Here is a 19,832-nt window from a genome sequence, read left to right on the forward strand (position 1 = left end):
GATTCCGTCTCTCCGGATCCCTCATCAAGCAAGGGTCTTACAAAAGCAACACGCTCGGTGCACAGTGCCAGCTGAACCTGCATCTTCCTCTCTACCTCTTTTTCACAACTAGTATCACCCTCCTTCCCCCCTCCAGACTACTTTGTTCATGCTCAATCAAATGCGGGGAAATAGCCCCACTCTCGGTATGCATGAGGACCCCAAAGTTCGTGATGTAAACCCTGGGTGTTGGATATAAGCAGCTCTACCTGTGATGACGGAGTCTATATTACCCTTCAAGATACACAGGAGTAGTTAATCTCAGGACGATCTTCATCCACGCCCAGAGAGGCAGGCTGATCCCAGAACATCTCACTTCCAAGAAAACGCCCATGGCCCAAGCCTCGTCTGTCGAAGGACGAAACATTGACTAACCATCAAGTCCCCAGCCAAACCACCCCCCGGAAGATATTGGCTCAGCCTGACTGACCGCAACTTCACAACCCACTACTCCGAACCGCAAACACAGACCTCAGCGCCTCCAAGCGAATACAACTTAGCAAAGAGCCCTTGAGTTGGTGTGGTCAAATCCAATGCTTGTTGACAAGAGCGGTGACGAGGAGGACCAGGAGGGCGAGCAGAATGTTGACTAATACACCGAAAATACCGGCCCTCACCCGCGCATCACACCGTATACAAACTCGTCTCGGGAACTGTATTGGGTGATGGTGTACCGGAGGCTGCCGGACCGCGCCGACGGGAAGTATGATGACAGCGAAGTATGTACATACAGAGAGTTATACTGGCAACTCAACCTTCTCAGGTCGAGCTATGGAGGGATCTACTGGACGAGTTTTCTTGCCACTGTTCCTCTTCACCCCCCTCCAAAGACAAACTGCCACCAATTCATCGGTTTGCCCGCGGGCATGCGGCTCAACCAGACAAGGCTGAAGCAGCGCGAAGCGTGGCCGTGCTATCTCATCCAGAGAGCAGACCGACCAGAATTGCCACAGAAAACGAGGAAAGCAGCCCGAAATGTAAGGTACCTGAACAACACAACAAGAGCATATCTCAATGAGAAAGTCGAAGTCAATTCAATTTTGATTGCCATCAAATCATCAAGAAAAACAAACCCAACGCCATTCCCCAGTTAAACAATGCTGTACTTGACCTCGAGCCGAGTCATGAAAACAACCCTGAAGTCATCCTCGCCATCCCCGAGCCCAGCATTGGTAACCCACTCCATGCAACTACTCCAACAAACAATGAAACAAACCAATCTGCCTTGTTTCCCTTGTCTCCCGCGCCTCCACAAACGCCAATACCTCCTACCCATCCTGGACCCTGTCCGTGTTCCCTTACAGATACCCAATAACAGTTGCCTGTAACAGAGGACTGTTTGTTGTCGTCATCGTCGCTCAGTTCCAACACAACCCACACACAACAGTAGAATAGAAAAGAAAACAAATAATTCCTTACACCCCCTTACCCCCTCACACCTGGACGAACAGACGAAAGCAAGGAAAGCCCCCAAAGCTACTCAAACCCCTCCCACACCTCCCCCTCCTCCCCGACCGTCGCGGTGTTGCAAACCTCAGCCCTCAACAACCCGCTCAACACCGTCACATCCACGCCGTCCGCCTCCATCAGCTGCCCCGCCATCTTCTGCCCCTCCAGCACGTCGTGCAGGCGGTACAAATGCCCGCTGCGCGCCTCCAGCTCGCCCTGCAGCCGCTTGATCTCCGCCATGGTCCGCCGGCGCTCGCGCATGCCCACCGACTTGTCCAGGTTGAAGTACACCTCGTTCAGCCGCCGCAGCTCCATCTGCAGGTGGTCGATCTCGTCCTGGGTTTCCTTGATGAGCACCGCCAGCGCCTCGCCGGGCGGCATCGACGGGCGGACGGTGGGTTCTTCGACCCCCGAGGTTTGCGGCGGCAGGCGGTCCGACACGGGGATCGGCTTGACCGCTTGGACGGTCTTCTTTCCGCGACGCACATCTTCGGGGGTGATGAGGATGGTTTTGCTGTTCGCGGGACCGGTGGTAGCGGTGGTGGCGGCAGCGACAGCAGGGGCGGGAACGTCAGCGGGAGCGGGGATGGCCGGGTTGGCGGTTGATGCTGCGGCCGTCTTGTCGACGCCGCCGCTGCCGTGGGTGGCGATGCGGACGCAGACATTGCAGTTGACCGAGTTGTGCTTGCAGATGCCGTCCAGCACGCGGCGCGCGTCCTTGCTGAGAGATGGGATCGGCGCCTTGGCGGCGTCTGTCTGTTTGTTGCCCTCCAGCGTTATGTCGGGCACGAAGAAGGCAGACGTCATGTTGGGCTCGGTCGCGTCGCGGCCTGCCTCCGAGTGCCGGCGTTGGCGGGACACGGGGTGAGAAAACTCCTGGGTGTTCCCGAACGACGACCGACGCGTGTGCGTAGCCGTGTAGATGTCGTCCTCAGTGTGGTGGCCGGTAATGCTCAGCGCCGACTTGACGCTGAAGCGACCCGTGTTGTCGTCGAACTGGCTCGACTTCTTGAGAATGCCCTGGGGCTGGCCCTTGGCCGGGGCCGTCTTGGTCGGGATCGTGCTGTCCGATTTGCTCCGATGAAGCGCTGGTGGCAGAGGCGGCAGCGAGTAGTCGGTGATGTCGGCATCCTGCTGCACTCGCTTCTGAAGCTCCTGATAAGTATGCCTCAGCTTGACGATCTCTCCTTCCATGACGCTAGCAAAGTCGGAGTCGTCGCTCAGATGCAGTTCCTGCGTGGGATCGTCGTCCGGCAGGTTGACGGCGCTCTTGCTCGTGACCTCGTCCAAGGTCGCCAAAGTCTCTTTCGTCGGCTCAATGATGCGCGTGATCTTGCCCGACCTGGTAAACTCCTGCTCGGCAATCTCGAGGATCTTGCTCGAGAGCCTCTTGACTTTCTGTATCGCAGCCGCCCGGCGCTCCAGCTTCTTCCGCAGAGCCTCCTCGCGCTGCTCAAAGTCGTCGGCGCCGGCATCATTGGTCTTGGTCTCCTCCGCCTTCTTCTTGGGCGGTTGAGCCTGGCGAGCGGCCTTGGTGTCCGCCCCCGACTTGCCCTTCAACGCGTCGTTCTCGGAGCGCAGCCGCTGATTCTCCTCGCGGAGCTGCTCGTTGTCGATGGCAAGGTCGAGATTCTGTTCTTTCAAGGAGCGGATGCGCCCATCCTTGGCACGCAGCTCACCGTCCTTCTGGCTGAGCTCGACCGCCTGCTGCTCCACCTGCTCATGCAGCTGCTCAGCCTCGGCTTGAAGCTCAGCATTGAGCTCGAGGATGGCCGTGTCGGTGGTAAGACCCTGCATGTTGTCAATCAGGCGGTCCCGCGAGCTGATCCCCTTCTTGAGGTCGGCGATGTGCTTGTCGCGTGCAGCAATCTGCGCCTGCAGCTTCTTGTTCTCCCGGTAGTAGTCATCGTTGTTACGCTCCATGCTACTATGATCCTGGGCCAGCTGGCGCTTCTCCTCCTCGAGCGCTTCATACTGCTTGCGAACGGAGGCGAGTTCTTCGCGGGTCGTGCGAAGCTCCTTCTGGACTTCGCTCAGTTCCCGGCGCAGCTTTTCATTCTCGGCGACGAGAGCCTTGTTGTTCTTGAGGGCGCCATCCCTCTGCTCCTTGAGTGTCTGGTTCTCCGCAAGCAAAGCCTCGTGCTCCAGCTGGAGCTCCTCCTTTTCTTGGAGCAAATGGAGAGAGGATTCGAGGTCTTTCTGTGTGGCCTCGAGCTCCACCTGGAGTTTGGCGGCACGCTCCCGGGCAAGGGCGGCCTGGTGCAGGGCCTCGTCGCGTTCGGCAGCGAGACCGGCGCTGTGCATATCGGTGACGGAATGCCGGTTGGCCTGGTCGAGCCGCTGCCGCAGCTGCGCAACCTCGTACTCCAGATCGTCCCTATAGGCGCCGCTACGCCGGAACGATGCTTCGGATTCCGATCCGAGGGCACTATCCGAGAGATTCTGGGACTTGAGCCGCTTCAGCTCCGCCTGGAGCTGGTCCACTTCGCGCTGGAGCCTCTCAGCCTCCCGCTGAAGCATCGCGTCGTGGTCGTGGAGTTCGCGGACTTCCTCCTGGAGTTTATCCATGGAAACGAAAATCTCCTCGTCTTCCTTGCTCATGCCGACCGCGCGGATCTCTTCGTGGTTCTTTCCGTACTGGTCGAGACGGACGCCGTTGGCCGTCTTCACAAAGACAGGGACGCCATTCTTGGTCGTGGTAAATTTGAGGGCGCCGGACGTCCACTCTGGGAGATGGCGGAAGGATGGCAGGAAGAAGGAGCGGGTGGGAGTGGTGATGCTGTGGTCGAAGTTGACGGTCGCTTGGGGCGGAGTTTGGTGGTTTTGCTGAAGAGGCGAGGGACGCTTCGGTGTCGTGTCGACGCTTCCAACTTGCTTTTCGGTGCGAATCTTGGACACCATTTCCTGGAGCGAAGGCCGGTTATCCGGGGACATGGGCGAATTCTCGGGGAGGTCGACGAAGCGAGAGCGGCGGCGAGAAGAAGGCCGCGGCGGAGAGAGTGAAAGGACCGTCGAGCAGTCCGACTCGTTCTCGACGCGAGCATGCAGGTCGGGGCGGAGGCGCTTCTTTTTGAGTTCGGCAGCTTCTTCCAGAGGGTTATCGCCTGCGCGTTCCTGATTCGGAGGCATGTTCTCCTTGCCGACCGAAGAGCCAGAAACGTGCCTCTGCGGGGCAGCCATGTCGTCTGTCTGGGTCGGGGCCGAGTCCTTAGGCAGCAAGCCGCTCCATTCGGGAAAAGTGCGGGCGATGACAGACGTGTTCAGCACGTCCATCTGGCGGGATGACAGGCGGTTCGAACGAGACGTGAGCCTCTTGGACGGGTTCGGCAGGCCGTGGGAGAAGCGGCGGGTGCCCTCGCCGTCCGGGCTGAAGGTGAAGTCGGATAGGTTTTGGGTGAGCTCTTCGGTCGTGGTGCTGACCGTGTCGTGGGAGCCAGTCGATGAGGGCGGCGAGCTAAACGGGTTCTGGTGCATACGATGCTGTAACATCTCTTTTCTCAGTCTAGAGATATGTCGTGTTTTGGCAGCAGCATGGCTGCTCCGGCTAGTGCTGTTGATGTCCATGGCGGGCCTGCCGGAGCGCGTCAAGCTCGGCGCGGTCCAGAGGTCGAAGAGAGGGAAGACGGTAGGTGCAACCGACAACCAAGTCGGGCGATGTTGTCTCGACTCGACAAGGCAAAAGAAAACAAAATAGCTAAAAACTCGAAGTGAGAAGGCCCGATGGACTTTAAACACGCATCGCGTACCAATGAATTGTATCTCGAGATGTGCCAAACGGGCGAAGGCAAATGAGGAAAGAAGTCGCGAGTTGACCGCGAGACAAGGTGAATGAGGTCACTTTTGGCGGTGTTGCGAGACGCGATGCGGGTTGTGGTTTGTTTACAAACAGGGGTCTAAAGTGTCGAAGTGGGGCCGGCCGACATCAAGTCTTGGCACGCTGATTGGCCTCACACGTCCCGGGCGGACTCCGTGGCCGAGCGACAGGACATCCCTCGGATGGCATTTCACAATGTTGCGGGGTTCGATGTTCGGATGGCTTTCATCCCCTCAACCGACGAACTTTTATTGACCCATCTAGAGCATACATGTTTCCGAATAGCATCTATGGTAGAAACTTTGAACGGCCAGCCTCCCTTCCTGCCGCGCAATGCACACAGAAATTCTCCCAACGCTCAGCGCTCTCCCGCCATCCTCCTCGCCTGAACCTCGCCCAATGCCTTCGTCCCGCTCAGCACCGTCACGGCAGCCACGGCGGCCATGACTGGAAGCACCTGGAACAAGTTCCAGGTCGTGTAGTACAGGAAGAAGACAAACTCCATGGCGACAATAGATCCGTAGAAGGTGGCATGGGAGAGCGGCGCGCGGCTAAAGGCTGCAGGCAGGTGCTTCAGGTTCCCACCGAGGAAGACCCACTATGTCCCCGAGGTCAGCAACGTGTTGTGTGAGGTGGTCAGAAAGCCAAGAAGTACTTACGCCGAGGAACAGCGCGGGAAGCGCCGCGACCACCAGCGCGCCGAAGACGAGCGAAACCACCTTGGGCGGGCTCTTGGGGTCGGGACGGAAGATATGGTGAATCTCGGGCTGCTTGCCGTAACGGAGCGGCTTCTCGTACTTGGGCGCCGGTGCGTTGGGGTCCAGCTCGATATTGACCTCAAAGGCGGGGCCATTGAAGCCCTGGGAAGAGCCGAACGAAGCGAGGACGATGGATGCTTTCAGCGGCTTCTTGGAAATGAGGAACTGCACCGGGAGATCTTTGTGTGTCTGCATTGCATTGCCCAAGTCAGACGGGTCCCGCCGGGAAGCTCATCCACGGAGACGCAGCCTTACGATCTGAACGATAGCCTTTCCATTTTCCTTGACTGTCATGGGGAATGGCGTCTCCAAACCAGAGTCCTGCTCCTGGAGGACGAGGAAGGCCTGGTGAGGCCGCTTCCCTTTGCCATCTTCTTGAGCTGTCAGGCCCAGCTTCAGGGTATCGAGGCTTCCGAGGGTCACTGGTTGTGCGAGAGGCGCCTTCGCATCGAACCTGAGCAGGATAGAATGGTTAGCCACCGAGGAATACAATTGGACGACGGTTAGCATACTTTTGCTTGACGCTCTCTGGGGACTTCTTGGTGACGATGTGGAGGGTGCCCTCGTCGAATCCCCAAGCCGAAGCTGCCTGGGCAACGCCCGCTGAGAGCAGCAGCAGCACCGAGGCAATTGACCCTGTTAACCGCATGGTGGTCGACGTAGAATGGGCTATGTGCTCGCTTGTCGAGAGAGCAGCGAGCGGCGTATGGGCGACAATGACGACGGTTGACTCCGTTTCAGAAGCTCTGGACACTTGTTCAGCTTGTTGCAGCTCTGTTGCCAAGACAAGGGACCCGGCAGGTGGCTTGGCAAGCGCCAAGAGACCCATCTTGTCTTGGCCGGAGCTAATCCCATCCTGGCGGCTCGGGCTGCAAGGACCACAACAACGTGAACCGCTGCAACGGCGAAGGCAACGGCCAAGTACTTCTCCAGTTCGCTTTCCACTTCAAGAACAGCCCGGACCACATTCGTCTGCTCTGTAGCAGCACCCTCCACGACAATGACACAGCGCAGACCTTCCAGGTTTGAGCAATGAATGGCACCCGGGTCGCAGCCATGCATCGACTGTCAGGCATCACGATGCTGTGTACACTATCTGACGCCGGCCCGGTTTTGTATGCCCGCATGCTTGGATTCACAAACACCCCCGAAGATGAGCGGCTGGACCTCAGGAAGAACAACGATCACCCCACAGCTCGGACATCCGGCAGCGTCAGGGCCTAGAATTTGGGGTCCTCTCAAGCTCATCCTTCGCGCTGTGTTTGTATGACAGATAACTGTTCGGTAACAGGCTGAAGTTTGGCAGAGGCAAGACGCGCGGGAGAAACACTGCAATACGAGTCTCGGCAGCGGTTTGGATCGTCTCTGCACCTCGGAACCGGAGGGTGGACTTTTACCCTGCGGGTGAGGTCACGATGCCTCCTTCGTATGCACAGCTACCTCTCTGTGGCGTTCGACTGCTTTCGATAGGTCAGCGCCCTCATGAGGGAGATGTCTGATCGAGTAGTTTTGTTGGCCCAACCTCCTCTGACAACAACAACAGCGATCGCTGGTCGTGGCAGCACAAATCCAAGGATCGGAGGCGATGCATGCGCGAGGGCCGAATTTTCCCGCGTCAAAAGGGGGCGGCCACCCTATCTGGACGGTTTAGAAGGGGAAGTACACATGTACGAGTTGTCAATGTCAACGACAAAGGAGAGGTGTCCCCAGTTTCAATGTTCGGATTGTTTCGATGCCAACTTGGACAGCATGAGACGAGACAACGCGGCATGTCCGCGGGCGTTATGCCCAACCTGGCCGGGATGGTCTGACATCACCAGCGGTGCATTCAAGCGTTCCCAACTTCTAGAGGATGGATATTCTCGCCGTCTCTCAGATTCCGAGACATCTGCCAGAAGAATACCGCAACGCCGCCGAAACCCACAACCGCTTTTCTCACGACGCTCATCGGATTTCCAGGTTCGATCCAACTCTCCGCGCTGCACAACGCAGCCCCCTGGAGAGCGCAGATCCCTGGAAACGGGCAACAGAGCGATCCCGGCGCGAGAGCAAGGGATGGTGGGCCGGACCTATCACGAGGGTTCCGCTTGTTGATTGAGCTTCCCAACCGTCCAATCCGGAGCTCGCCTGCTCCTCGGGAGGCTTGCATGGGTGCAGAGCGGATCTGGGGTCAGTGCTTGCTAGGAACCCAGAGCTTCATTTACGATGCCAGTTCCGCGTTTTTCTTCCCCATCGGCTCCTCTTCGTCATGCCATCGTAGTGTATCCACCCCGTTGGAAACTTGGTGGTCCTCTCGCTCGTTTTAACCCAGACCGCTCTCCCAGGTTGTCGAGTATCTACATATTCTTGCCGCTCGTTTGTTTACTTGCATTGCTTTGGCATCCATTTCACGTCGGTTCTGCCAATCGCCCCTTAATCACTAATCTTCCCATTAGCCCCTTTCCGCGACTGAGCTGAGAAGAAACTGTAGGTTCATCCGTTCTCCCGTCTTGTTGGAATGCAAACCGTTTCGACGGCAACCATGCCGTGTTGATTGTTTCTCCGTCTGGTGTTCAAGCCTTGGGGCGTCGCTGACCTCGCAAACACCAGCTCTTCACGCCCGGTATCCCCACGAGGACCAGTTTTGCATCAACACATTCGTCGTCACAACCGGCACGATGGTTTCCTTCAGGACAGCCCTTCTTGCCCTCGCCGCGGCCACCACCGTCGCGGCGGATTACTACATCGACCCGGACACCGTCCCTCTTTCGACGCGGAGTAAGCTCTTTCCGACGCCGCCTCCTGACATGGAAGCTGAAAACTAACGCGTGCTCCAGAGGCGTGGTGCCACGACCAGCGGAGCAGCTGCAAGCCCATCTGCCTCGAGACCGCTCCCGGCGAGCCGCAGGTCAACAGCTGCGATCCTGTACGTTTGTCCCGTCGTATGACCGCGTCTTGCATCGATCGCCACTAACACTAAGCCCTTCGCAGGAAACCCTCACTTACGGCTGTGTCTGCAGCGACGGCAATCGGCCCAACGTGAGCGAGTACACCCTGACGATCCCCTACCACGTCTGCACGGAATGGGGCAACCAGTGCGTCGAGGCGTGCGGGAGCGACAACCAGTGCGCTAGTTCCTGCCGCGAGGACCACCCGTGCGGCGCGCAGAACCCCAAGAAGTACAACGCCACCTCGACCGCCACGACGACGACCGCCGCTCCCACGGCTACCCCGACCGAGGCCTTCAACGGCATGGCCGACGGAACCAGCACGGACAAGAACGGCGCGGGCATGCTCCGCTTCGGTGATTCGTACGGTCTTCTGGTCCTGGCTGGCGGTATGTTTGCGGGCATTGCCGGGTTGCTGTGAGAAGGGAGTTTTTGGCATGTGGTTGTTGGAGTGTGATGTTGGTGACGTAAGTTTGGCTTGGTGCGGAGGTGTGCGGGAACCAGCATGAAGCCGTCCAGGGAGCCCTGGATGACTAGCCAGACGGTGGGACAGAGTGAAAGCTGTGGCACACTGTCCAAGTTGTTATCCCCTCACTATTTTTTGTTCTAATTATGGTAGTATCTTAATCATGGCTGGCCATCCAGGTCCAGCGAAGGGGGTTTGGGGAAATGGGAGCATGGTTTGCGACAGATTTTATTCCCGAGAATTCTCTCATGGCTTGATGGCAGTGACGTAACCCGCGATACAAAGGGGTTCACCACTTCTCCCTTGTCCGATCCGACATGTCGATTCTCGGTCTCCAATTGGATGTTGATTTTCCCCCGGTGCCTGTGTGCCTTGGGTCCTGACTCGAGCGTGTTCCAGCCAGCAAAACCATGCTGGTGGCGTTCGGGACCTGAGAGCCAGTTGTCGGGGGCAAAAGTCCAGTGGACACTGGTAGACAAAGACGATGAATGGTCCGAAACAGACACGACATACACTTCGTGTGTATGTATGAAGCAAACAACAACCTGAGGTGAGATCAGCGGCCAGCCGCACGTCTTCACCGCCTTAAATTTTCACGTGTCAGGTTAAATGCTGGGGAGGGGGGTGGGGTCTCCTGTCCCTGAAGGGTGGGATTGCCGATTTGATTCGCACCACAACAGCAAGGTGGTTGGTCTCAACAACTTTGGCCCACGAAACCGGTCGAGAAGGAGAAACAGAAAAAAACCCCTTGCGGAAACTCTGAAGAAACACTTGTGGGTTGTGCAGAGTCTGATGTGTGGAACCTCTTCAGTTCCATATTCCGTACAGGCCATCGGCAAGCTTTGACTCTCTCAAGCAACCTGGAACCGTTGCTCTGTCTCTAGAAGTACCGGCGCTTGGAGTATCGGACCGGCCGTGGCTCGGAGCCGGGGTCGATTGTGCACATCCACCCTCCCTCCTCACTTGAAGATTTCCGAATTTGGGCTTTGCCTCGTCTTCACTTCTTCACAACCTCACCCTGAGCAAGCCCCAAGCACCCAGCCTGTCCTTGAGCGGCGGCAGCATCCATCAGCTCCTGTTCTCATCCTTGCAACCCCCCGAACGCCTACATGCCACTTATAGCAAGACACATCCTGAGGTAGAAACGGCCACACAACCAGTGCCTGCATACCCGCAACCTGCGGCTCTCCGCCATACCAGCCGTTAAACCCGCCCAAAAATGGCTTCATACTACTACTACAATGCCAGTTCGTGAAACCCCCTTCCTCCTGCCACACCCCCCTATTTCGGCCCCACCACCTGCCCGCTGTGCCCTGCTGCGAAGGTGCCCGATGAGGCGCATTACCTACCACCTCGTTGCAGCAGGCCGGGCCCGGCCGGAGGTATCCCCGGGGTTCAGGATGCTGACCTTGTCTTTCTAGAACAAGCTGCCGCCGAGTGCGTCTCGGACGAGGCCCTCAGCCACCTGAAGAATTACAAGTACTCGGCTGTTGACAAGTCACCCATCTCCAACTACATTCTCAAACACTATGTACGTTGGCCTGGACCTCCAATGAGAGCGTGATTTCTAACTGTGATATCAGTGGAACGCCTTCGTCAACTTGTTGCCGCTATGGCTGGCCCCCAACATGGTAACCCTTCTAGGGTTCTTCTGCATCCTCTTCAACGTCGGCCTGCTCTGCGTCATGATGCCAGACCTTGAAGGGCCCGCGCCGTCATGGGTGTACTACAGCTTCGCCTTTGGGCTGTTCATGTACCAGACCTTCGACAACGTCGACGGCAAGCAGGCCCGGCGGACGGGCACATCCAGCGGATTGGGCGAGCTCTTCGACCACGGCATCGACAGCCTCAACTGCACCCTCGCCAGCCTGCTCGAAACCGCCGCCATGGGCTTGGGCACCTCCAAATCCGGCGTCTTCACCGCCCTCGCCCCTTGCCTGGCCATGTTCTTCTCGACCTGGGAAACCTACCACACCCACACGCTCTACCTGGGCTTCATCAACGGCCCGACCGAGGGCCTCCTCATCGCCTGCGCCATGATGATCGCCTCGGGCTACTACGGCCCGGGCATCTGGACGCAACCGCTGACCCCGCACCTCCCCACCTTCTTCACCCGCTTCCTCCAGGACACCCTCCGGCTGAGCGACGACGCCGTGGCGACCCTGTCCTTCCGCGACTTCTGGGTCACCATCCTCCTCTCCTCGCTGCTCCTGACGCACATCCCCTTCTGCGTCTACCATGTCGTGCGCGCGCGCCAGTCCCGCGGCCAGCCCATCGCCCCCGTCTTTCTCGAGTGGACGCCCATGGCCGTGTACACGTTCTGCGCCTTTGCCTGGCTGTACAGCCCGCACTCGACGATCTGCAAGGAGAACCACCTCGTTCTGTTCTGCGTCGTCATGAGCTTCGTGTTCGGCCGCATGACCACCAAGATGATCCTGGCGCACCTGACGCGGCAGCCGTTCCCGTACTGGACGGTGATGCTCTGGCCGCTGGTCGGCGGCGCGGTGCTGGCGAATCTGCCGCTCGTCTTTGGCGAGCGCGCCGCCGTGTTCAACGCGACCAGCGAGTGGTGCTACCTGGTGGCGTACCTGGCGTTCGCGGCCGTGGCCTACTTCCGGTGGGCATACATTGTGACGACGAGCATCTGCCGGTTCTTGGGCATCAACTGCCTAACGATCCCGCACGAGAAACAGAGGCAGAATGAGCTGCTGATGAACGGGCTCGGCGCGCCGCATGGGAAGAAGGCGGCTTAGGAGGCACCATGCGGGTATGGGTTCCTTTTGGCCACGGGTGGAGTAGGAAGGAAGAAGGAGTAATGGGAAGAAGGGGAGCAGATTTAGAGGATGAAGGGTTTCAACACACATACACGTCTGGCCGGCGCATTTGGGCGTTCTGCATCATCTCAACATTTGGGCGCTTTTTTGTCATGGATTGGCTTCAGGGAGGAGGTGGTGGAGCGGCGTTGGTAGAGGACATGGCGGGTTTGCGGCTGCTTCGCTGGCTATGCCGATGGGGTGTAGATGGCATTTTGGAGCGCGCAGTTGATGCTATATAGAGAGTTGGATGAGCGATGCATTGGACGACTCGGGATTAGAGCATATATACAGGTAATACTAGTGACGACACGAATTGATGACAAGACGAACCTCTCGGGACGTTCTGTTTCACTGCTCATTGAGCTGCTGGATCCTAAACTGATCACGTATCATCATGGCCATGATCACTCGAAGCAACCATGAATGTCCTTGTCCAAGATATTATCATTACTAGAAACGCCAATAAACTATCTTCATCGCTATGGCCATCAATCGTGTCATCAATCACATCGCTGCAGGGCAGGACTCGCTCATGAAAACAAAAACTCCTTCAAAACAGGCGACCCCGAAAACTCTGGGTTCAATAGAATGCAACTGTCCAGACGTCACGGTTAGAATGGCGCAATTTTCCCTTCCCGGAACCTCAAGCAGTTCGATCGACGGGCGACTCACTTGAGAAAGTACTGCAACCCCGCGCGCCTCTTCTCCAAAAAGCGCGGGTGAAAGCGCTTGAGCACGCTTTTTGGCGGCAGCGCCGGCACGGCCGCCTCGAAGTTGGGAAAGGTTTTGACGAGCTTTTTGCGGAGGTCGTCGAACTCGGAGTAGCGTTTTCGGATGTTGATGCGCGAGCCCTGGGTACCGGAGACAAAGGGGTCAGTTTCCCATCCTCCATCCTGATGATTACCTAGGTATTGAACGGCAAAAGGACAACTGACACTTAGCGTCTCCACCTTGATATTCCAAACCACAAACGCCCCAATGTTGGTCGTGCCCCCGTTCACCATGACATAATCCGTCACCTGCACGCTGTGCGCCCAGCATGCGCGGTTGCGGTCGCGCCCGTACAGGTCGCTACTGTTGCTCCGGCGGCCGGCCATCTCGTCCTCGTCGCTATCGTCGCGCTCGTTGTCCTGCAGCGTGATGGCGCCCGGCGGGAGGACGGACTCGGCCGAGGCGGTGGAGATGGGCCGCCCGTTGGCGGCGCTGCTATCCCCGCCTCGTCGTCTTCGAGATGTTTGGCCGTTGGGCAGAAGGTGTTGGGATTGCTGTTGTGGGGGTTGCGGGGATTGTAGGTCGGGGTGTGTCCAGTATGGAGGGACGGAGACGTTGGGGGAGACTTCGTCAGAGGGAATGGAGACTTCGGAGGCATTTTCGTCGTTTTCGTCTTCCTCTTCGTCGTCGGAGAATAACGGCGGCCGGTTGTCTTGCGGCGGTTGGGACTTTAGAAGAGAAGCGGCGCCGTTTCCATTGGCGGTTTCCGTGGCGCGCGCCGTCGCATCCTCAGCGCCGGCGCCGGCACCGGAGGGAGTTACCTCGCCGCCCGCGCCGAGGTTTTCATGGCGCCCGGTGTCGTAGATTTGATCCTGGATTTGCGCCGACGACATTCAGGCCGTGAGAGGTTGGGGCGCTACCTCATGGATTAGCTCGGAGATGCGGAGGAGGTCGCGGCGAGGCGTGAAACGAAGAATGAGCTGTTGCGACTTGTCGGTTGCTCTGGCCTCAGGGTGCGAAAGGATGGCGGACGGCGATGTAAATGGTACGACGGCGTTGAAATGACTTTCTTAGGGTTGCGGCAATGGGTATATCGGGTACCCAGAACGTCAATCAGGGTTCGAGCTGTAAACTGGCTTTGTCTTTGTGGTGACACGATGGCATGTAGAATCAAGAAACAATGGGACGGTGGAGAAGAAGGGGAGTTGAACTAAGGGTCCGGGAGGAACGGCAGCGGCACGGCATCCTTCCCGGATCGCCGTAGCGTGATCGGCCCCACTTCTGCACCCACTCAAACATCCAAAGTGAAGAACCGCCACAGCGGCGTCAGCACCAGCGGGCTGAGCTTCTGTGTGTTCTGCGCTGGATGTACTCACGTAGCACAAAACGGCGACACAGCCCTCCAAAATTGGGCTTCCATCGCGCAGTTGCCCAAATATGGTGCAGCCGCATCTTCAACTGAAATTTCAATGATCCCCTCGGCCCATGTATTTATTCGAGGACCTAAAGAACCCAGATCAGGCTGGGGCTAGGGTACTGAATGCTGAACTCCCCTAAAGTTCATCCCTTCCGCCTCCTACCCCCCCTACACTGACTGGCTGTAAAACTGTTCCTGAGTCTCCCAAATACCCCTCCAGATCCATCCATTCAGCCACGAATGCCGTCATGATACGTGCCCAGTCTCGAATGGTGGGCAAGTCGAGATGATCCGCATCATCATCCATCGTGTGCCACACCTTCGGAAACGGGGTCGGAATGATATGTAAGACGTCCACTCCCCGACGAAGGAAGGGAATGTGGTCATCTAAAATGTAGCCCTGGAATTGAACGCGAGTCTTGTCGGTGTCCCCAAGGAAGGGAGCCCGCGGTTTCGTCTCCAGCAACCCCAACTTCCTCAGCCTCGCCTCGACCTTCCCCAAATCCCGGTATGCCCGGTGAGTTTTGGGGAAGTAGGATGGGATGGTCGGCTCAGGCGCGCCCAGGAGATCCAGCAGCACAAAGAGACTGATGGCCTCAAGCGGCGTAGAAAACCGGCTGCCCGTTTCGTAGGCCGTGTTTTCCCACGTCTCTGCCAGCGCCCTGTACGTGTGGTGATTAGACCCTGTCAAACACGAGGGAAGGAGACAGAACTCACCTCGACCCGTACAAACTATCCTGATCCGTCCATTTCACCCATGCCTCCTCGCCGTCCAACAGCAAAATCTGCACGCCCTTGTCCGCCTCCTCATCATCTTCCAACCCATCATCCCCCGTTCCCCGTCCATGTTCCCACTTTCTCGTCAACGCCTCATCCACGGCGCGCGCCACATGCAGCAACAGCGCGCACGGCACCGCGCTGTCGACCGCCCCGATAAACCCCTCGGGCTGGTACAGGCTGTCATAGTGCGCCGCCAACGTGAGGCGCGCGACGTTACCCGCGTCCGTCTTGGCCGAATCCTTCCCAGACCTCCACGGCGGGTCCCGGCGCAGGATCAAATTCCGGAACGGCACGGGTTGGTTCCCGGTCGCAGGCGTCGTGGCGGTTGTGTTGTGCCACTCAACTTGCCATGACGGATGCAGGTGGTCACGCACAAAGGCGGCGAAGTGCTCCTGGACGAGAGCGTGGCCTTCAGTGCCCGGGACGCGGGGCCTCAGGATTGGGGCGAGAAGGGAGCCGTGGGTTGGGTCGAAATCCGGGTCGATGGTTTGAGAGGAGGCGTGGGAGTGTGAGGGGGTGATGTAGCGGAGAGATTGATCTGAGAGAGGAGTGTATGTGAGGGAGGGGATGGGCTGGAGGAGGAGCAGCAAGGGGAGAAGAGAATATTTCATGGTGTTTGGTGTTGGATGAGCTGCGGAATGCAGCTTGTTATCCTCCCCTATAGCAGCTAAGTCATTGCCGATTTGTGCCTCAGTTACTGCTTCTTCACGTGCTGTAGCAGTTATATTTACATTGGAGTTGAGAAATGGTCGACGTGGAAGGTTGGAATGAAACAAGTCCAAAAGTCTTGGCTCGCTAGCTTGACAGTGTTAATCCGGAGTTTCCCAGCCAGGAGATCAACCCAACGATAGGAATCAGAAATCTGGATCATGTTCAGGCTTTGACCATAAATTTCCCTTCGTCTGTCCCATGGGGAATTGAGGCTGCAAGATCGGAAGCCCTACGACCGACCTACAGTTCATGATTGGCCATGTGGAGCATACATGATCAGACGATGTTCGGCAGTTGGTCTGCTGAAGCACCTGCGCATGTGGAAAGGAGAGGAACGGGACTCGGTAAAGAGACCACAATGTTCTTTTGTGCCGCAAAAATAACTGGGAAACGCATGAACCAACTCAGGAACAACACGTCCAAGCCCCAGGGCTATTGCAGATTCCCGTTGAGCCGAAGCTGAACCAGCCCCAAAGTCTTATGAATCCGACGCGTAACGCTGCCCGTCTTACCATCAGCCACCTTTGACCTGCCAACGAGGCTGTGATCACGGCACCTCTCAGCTCACCCTGCAGGCGCCTGCAGGTGTCCCATGCATTGTTTGTGCAGGCCGACTCTCCCGGTTGTGGTGACGTCGCACCGGCCTCAAGCGCTTCTCTTCCTTTTTTTCTCAACCAGCCCCGCCCTCAAGACAGATAGACATCCCACACAAGGGCCACCCAGCTCCAAGTCGTTCTTTTCCAAGCATTTTGATTTCCAAAGTTGAAGCTTCCATGGGTTCCATAAATGATTCTTCAGGAAGGGGCGCCGGCCCTGACTCCACCGTCGCCGATCCCCGGTCCGGAACGCCCGGGCCACCGACGTCATCGGTCCCACTATCAACGACCTCCTCCCCGAGCTCACACCCGCAGACCTTGGAACCAGCTCGCCCGGTAACTCGGGGCTCTATCCATTCGGTGACTTCCTCGCGGAGCCACCAGGAGTACCTGGAATCCCTGATGGTGCCGACCAAGGAAGAGTTTGACCACATCACTGAGGTCCAGCTGGAGCGCGAGGCCGAGCACAAGCGCATCCAGCGAGAGAAGAAGCGCCAGAGCCTGGAACTCACAGCTTCGCATTCTTCAGAACCGGACTCTGGGGATTCGCATCCTCGCCACCCCTCATGGCTCACACACCACAGCCGCCATGGCCATCACGGCTCCATCTCGAGCATCCTCTCCTTCGGCCGCCGCAACAGCTCTGACGACGAGCGCAGGCGCGCAAAAGCAGCCACCGTTATCCAGAAAACCTACCGCGGCTACCGCGTCCGCCGCCAACTCAAGGGTCTCGACATCGATGCATCGACTCGTTGGGTCCATGCTATCCGCGACGCCCGATGGAGAACCCTGAACGCTCCGCGTCCCAGGTCCGGCTCCGACACTGGCGAGCGGACGTCCCTAGACCGTCCAAACACCGCGCGCAGACAAAGTTCAGACACCCATCCCTCCGCTGCCCATCAGCACTGGGTAAAGGCTATCACAATCGTTCGCCACGCGGCTGCAGACCTCGACGCTGACTCCTCGTCCACCTCCCTGTCCGAGTCTTCCACGTCGTCTTCATCTTCGTCCTCCTCGTCCTCCGGTCCCGCTTCGAGCCGTCGCAGGAAGAAACAGGAGCTGATGGCACAGGAACGCTCCAAGAGACAACAGGAAAAGGATCGCCGCAAGCAGGAAGCAAGGATGATGCATCTGCAATACTTCCTCGAAATGGTTGACCTCAAGCATCGTTACGGCGCAAACCTGCAGGTCTATCACGACGTATGGAAACGTTCCGACACCAACGAGAACTTCTTCTACTGGCTGGACTACGGTGAGGGGAAAGATGTCGACCTTGAAGCTTGTCCTCGTGAACGCCTCGAGCGGGAGCAGGTCCGCTACCTCTCACGCGAAGAACGCCAGTACTACCTCGTCAAGGTCGATGAGGAGGGCCGGCTTTGCTGGGCCAAAAACGGCGCCCGAATCGATACTTCGACCAAGTACAAAGACTCCATCCACGGCATCGTTCCCAAGGACGACCCAACCCCGGAGTACGTCTCCCCTTCCGACAACACCCAGACACCGCTCTTCGGCGGCAGCGACTCGAGCGACGACGATTCATCCCTCTCCCCCCGTCCGTCAACCTCCACCACCTTCTCCGCATCCACCATCTCCTCCATGGACTCGGCACAGGCCAGTCGCTACCGAGCCGAACCCAAGCCGACATCCACCAAGAAGAAAATCACCAACCACCTTTCGGGCACCACCATCCTCAACCGCCTCCTCCGCAAAACCATCCGCAAAAACACGTGGATCTTCGTCGCCGACACCTCCTTCCGCCTCTACGTCGGCATCAAAAACAGCGGCGTGTTCCAGCACTCCTCGTTCCTCCAGGGCGCCCGCATCTCCGCGGCCGGCCTGATCCGCATTCGCGACGGCCGCTTGATCAGCCTCTCCCCGCTGAGCGGCCACTACCGTCCGCCGGCGAGCAACTTCCGCGCCTTTGTCAAGTCGCTCCGCGAGGCCGGCGTTGATATGAGCCGTGTAAAGGTAAGCAAGAGCTACATGGTTCTTCGCGGGTTGGAAATGTACACCAAGGCGACGGAGAAGGCGAAACATGCTGTGGGGAAAGTGAGGCGGAAGCATAGCAAGGAGGAGGAGGAGGAGGAGAAGGAGGACAGGAAGGCGAAGGCGAGGGCGAGAGCGAAGATGCACCAGCACAGCGATGATGAATTGGCTGCGGCTAAAACTCGTGGATCGGGACAACCTCAGTTGGAGCCTCCGTACGAGAAAGGAGCGGGCAAGGCGAAAAACGCTCCAGCATCAACCGCCACAGCAACTCAGCCTGATGCAACCACCGTCCCTGTGATAGATGGCACAACCGATCCCAAATCTCCTTCTGCCAACCCAACAACATCAACCGAGTCTCCACAAACGTTCTTGTCACAACAACCCAGTCAAGATGCGGACGACGAGAAGTCGCTTCACGAGACCGACCGCGCCCTGAAACGCCTGAACCTTGACCCAGAGCCGGAGGCGGCGGCGGCAGCAACGGCAGCAACACCTGGAAACGGCAAAATAGACGGACGGGAATGAGAAAACACCTGCGACGTCTTTCACGACCGCAGCTACCGCGCCACCATAAGGTAGTTCAGGAGAGGAAACGCCGACACAACGGACGGACGGTCAGGGGAAGTGGTTGACAAGGACCAAGATACGTTCCTAACAAAATTGCACTCTGTTATCTTACATTTGGATTGGCCGGAACGGGGAAGAGAAGAGAGAAGAAGATACTCACAACATGCAAAGGGAGGAATGGAGGGAGAATGGGAAAAATTCACCCTGGCACACTTGCTTGGTTTTTGTGGAAACACGATGGGGAGTTTTGGACGCGCATGGCTGAGGTTTTGGCTTACTGGCCCCAGAGATACCTTGTCTTTTCCTTTTCTCAGATAGCTTTTCCTATGGAACCGTCCGTAATCCTAATTTTCATCTTTCAGTTTCAACACCCGCCTTTTCTGCTTTCAGAGGGCGTGACCAAGCAAAAGTAATAAGCATCTCCTGATGAAGTTCTGCCATGTAAAAACATGAAACCTAAGGACCCGAGGCAATGACATGTTCCCCGACACATATGCGTATATCATTGCCAACTAACCTCAACTCTTAGACACAGAGAGGGAGGAAAACACGACAGAGAGAACCACCTGCTTTTCTTCCCCTAGAATTAAACAGTCCCTATCCATGCCCACCATCTAAATCTATTTTCTCCGTTTTTTTGCTCATGTCACTCTTCCTCCCCGCCAACCTTACCCTTCCTTTTTTTAGTCCCCATGGAAGGAAGTCCCAGTCTAAATCTGCTGTTTACGTCCCATGTCGACCTTCTATCCTAGAAAACATATCCGTAAAGTCATAACAATTAAGGAGCCATAT

General features: G+C 57.5%; 9 protein-coding genes across 9 annotated transcripts; 5 read left to right on the forward strand and 4 right to left on the reverse strand.

Moving 5' to 3' along the window:
* Positions 1-1,136: 1,136 nt before the first annotated feature.
* On the forward strand, positions 1,137-1,367 carry VTJ04DRAFT_1771 (uncharacterized protein; the record flags this gene model as incomplete). The annotated part of the gene is made up of 1 exon (XM_069359495.1): positions 1,137-1,367. The coding sequence occupies one exon, from the start codon at positions 1,137-1,139 to the stop codon at positions 1,365-1,367; it is 231 nt and encodes a 76-aa protein (XP_069224379.1).
* Positions 1,368-1,515: 148 nt separating this feature from the next.
* Positions 1,516-5,052, reverse strand: VTJ04DRAFT_1772 (uncharacterized protein; the record flags this gene model as incomplete). Its single annotated transcript, XM_069359496.1, has 1 exon — positions 1,516-5,052. One exon carries the CDS (start codon positions 5,050-5,052, stop codon positions 1,516-1,518), a length of 3,537 nt encoding a protein of 1,178 aa, XP_069224380.1.
* A 608-nt stretch (positions 5,053-5,660) lies between these two features.
* VTJ04DRAFT_1773 (uncharacterized protein) lies at positions 5,661-6,889 on the reverse strand (the record flags this gene model as incomplete). The annotated part of the gene is made up of 4 exons (XM_069359497.1): positions 5,661-5,900; positions 5,962-6,249; positions 6,316-6,514; positions 6,573-6,889. 4 exons carry the CDS (start codon positions 6,887-6,889, stop codon positions 5,661-5,663), a joined length of 1,044 nt encoding a protein of 347 aa, XP_069224381.1.
* Positions 6,890-8,717: 1,828 nt separating this feature from the next.
* On the forward strand, positions 8,718-9,408 carry VTJ04DRAFT_1774 (uncharacterized protein; the record flags this gene model as incomplete). The annotated part of the gene is made up of 3 exons (XM_069359498.1): positions 8,718-8,817; positions 8,877-8,965; positions 9,031-9,408. The coding sequence occupies 3 exons, from the start codon at positions 8,718-8,720 to the stop codon at positions 9,406-9,408; spliced, it is 567 nt and encodes a 188-aa protein (XP_069224382.1).
* A 1,264-nt stretch (positions 9,409-10,672) lies between these two features.
* Positions 10,673-12,206, forward strand: VTJ04DRAFT_1775 (uncharacterized protein; the record flags this gene model as incomplete). Its single annotated transcript, XM_069359499.1, has 3 exons — positions 10,673-10,700; positions 10,875-10,984; positions 11,037-12,206. The coding sequence occupies 3 exons, from the start codon at positions 10,673-10,675 to the stop codon at positions 12,204-12,206; spliced, it is 1,308 nt and encodes a 435-aa protein (XP_069224383.1).
* Positions 12,207-12,268: 62 nt separating this feature from the next.
* VTJ04DRAFT_1776 (uncharacterized protein) lies at positions 12,269-12,508 on the forward strand (the record flags this gene model as incomplete). Its single annotated transcript, XM_069359500.1, has 1 exon — positions 12,269-12,508. The coding sequence occupies one exon, from the start codon at positions 12,269-12,271 to the stop codon at positions 12,506-12,508; it is 240 nt and encodes a 79-aa protein (XP_069224384.1).
* Positions 12,509-12,799: 291 nt separating this feature from the next.
* On the reverse strand, positions 12,800-13,873 carry VTJ04DRAFT_1777 (uncharacterized protein; the record flags this gene model as incomplete). The annotated part of the gene is made up of 3 exons (XM_069359501.1): positions 12,800-12,863; positions 12,942-13,120; positions 13,205-13,873. The coding sequence occupies 3 exons, from the start codon at positions 13,871-13,873 to the stop codon at positions 12,800-12,802; spliced, it is 912 nt and encodes a 303-aa protein (XP_069224385.1).
* Positions 13,874-14,533: 660 nt separating this feature from the next.
* Positions 14,534-15,788, reverse strand: VTJ04DRAFT_1778 (uncharacterized protein; the record flags this gene model as incomplete). Its single annotated transcript, XM_069359502.1, has 2 exons — positions 14,534-15,059; positions 15,115-15,788. The coding sequence occupies 2 exons, from the start codon at positions 15,786-15,788 to the stop codon at positions 14,534-14,536; spliced, it is 1,200 nt and encodes a 399-aa protein (XP_069224386.1).
* An 873-nt stretch (positions 15,789-16,661) lies between these two features.
* Positions 16,662-18,998, forward strand: VTJ04DRAFT_1779 (uncharacterized protein; the record flags this gene model as incomplete). The annotated part of the gene is made up of 1 exon (XM_069359503.1): positions 16,662-18,998. One exon carries the CDS (start codon positions 16,662-16,664, stop codon positions 18,996-18,998), a length of 2,337 nt encoding a protein of 778 aa, XP_069224387.1.
* Between the last annotated feature and the right edge of the window lie 834 nt (positions 18,999-19,832).

Source organism: Mycothermus thermophilus, assembly GCF_041956435.1.
Source record: "Mycothermus thermophilus strain CBS 625.91 unplaced genomic scaffold VTJ04scaffold_1, whole genome shotgun sequence".
In the NCBI taxonomy this organism is placed as follows: Eukaryota; Fungi; Ascomycota; class Sordariomycetes; order Sordariales; family Chaetomiaceae; genus Mycothermus; species Mycothermus thermophilus.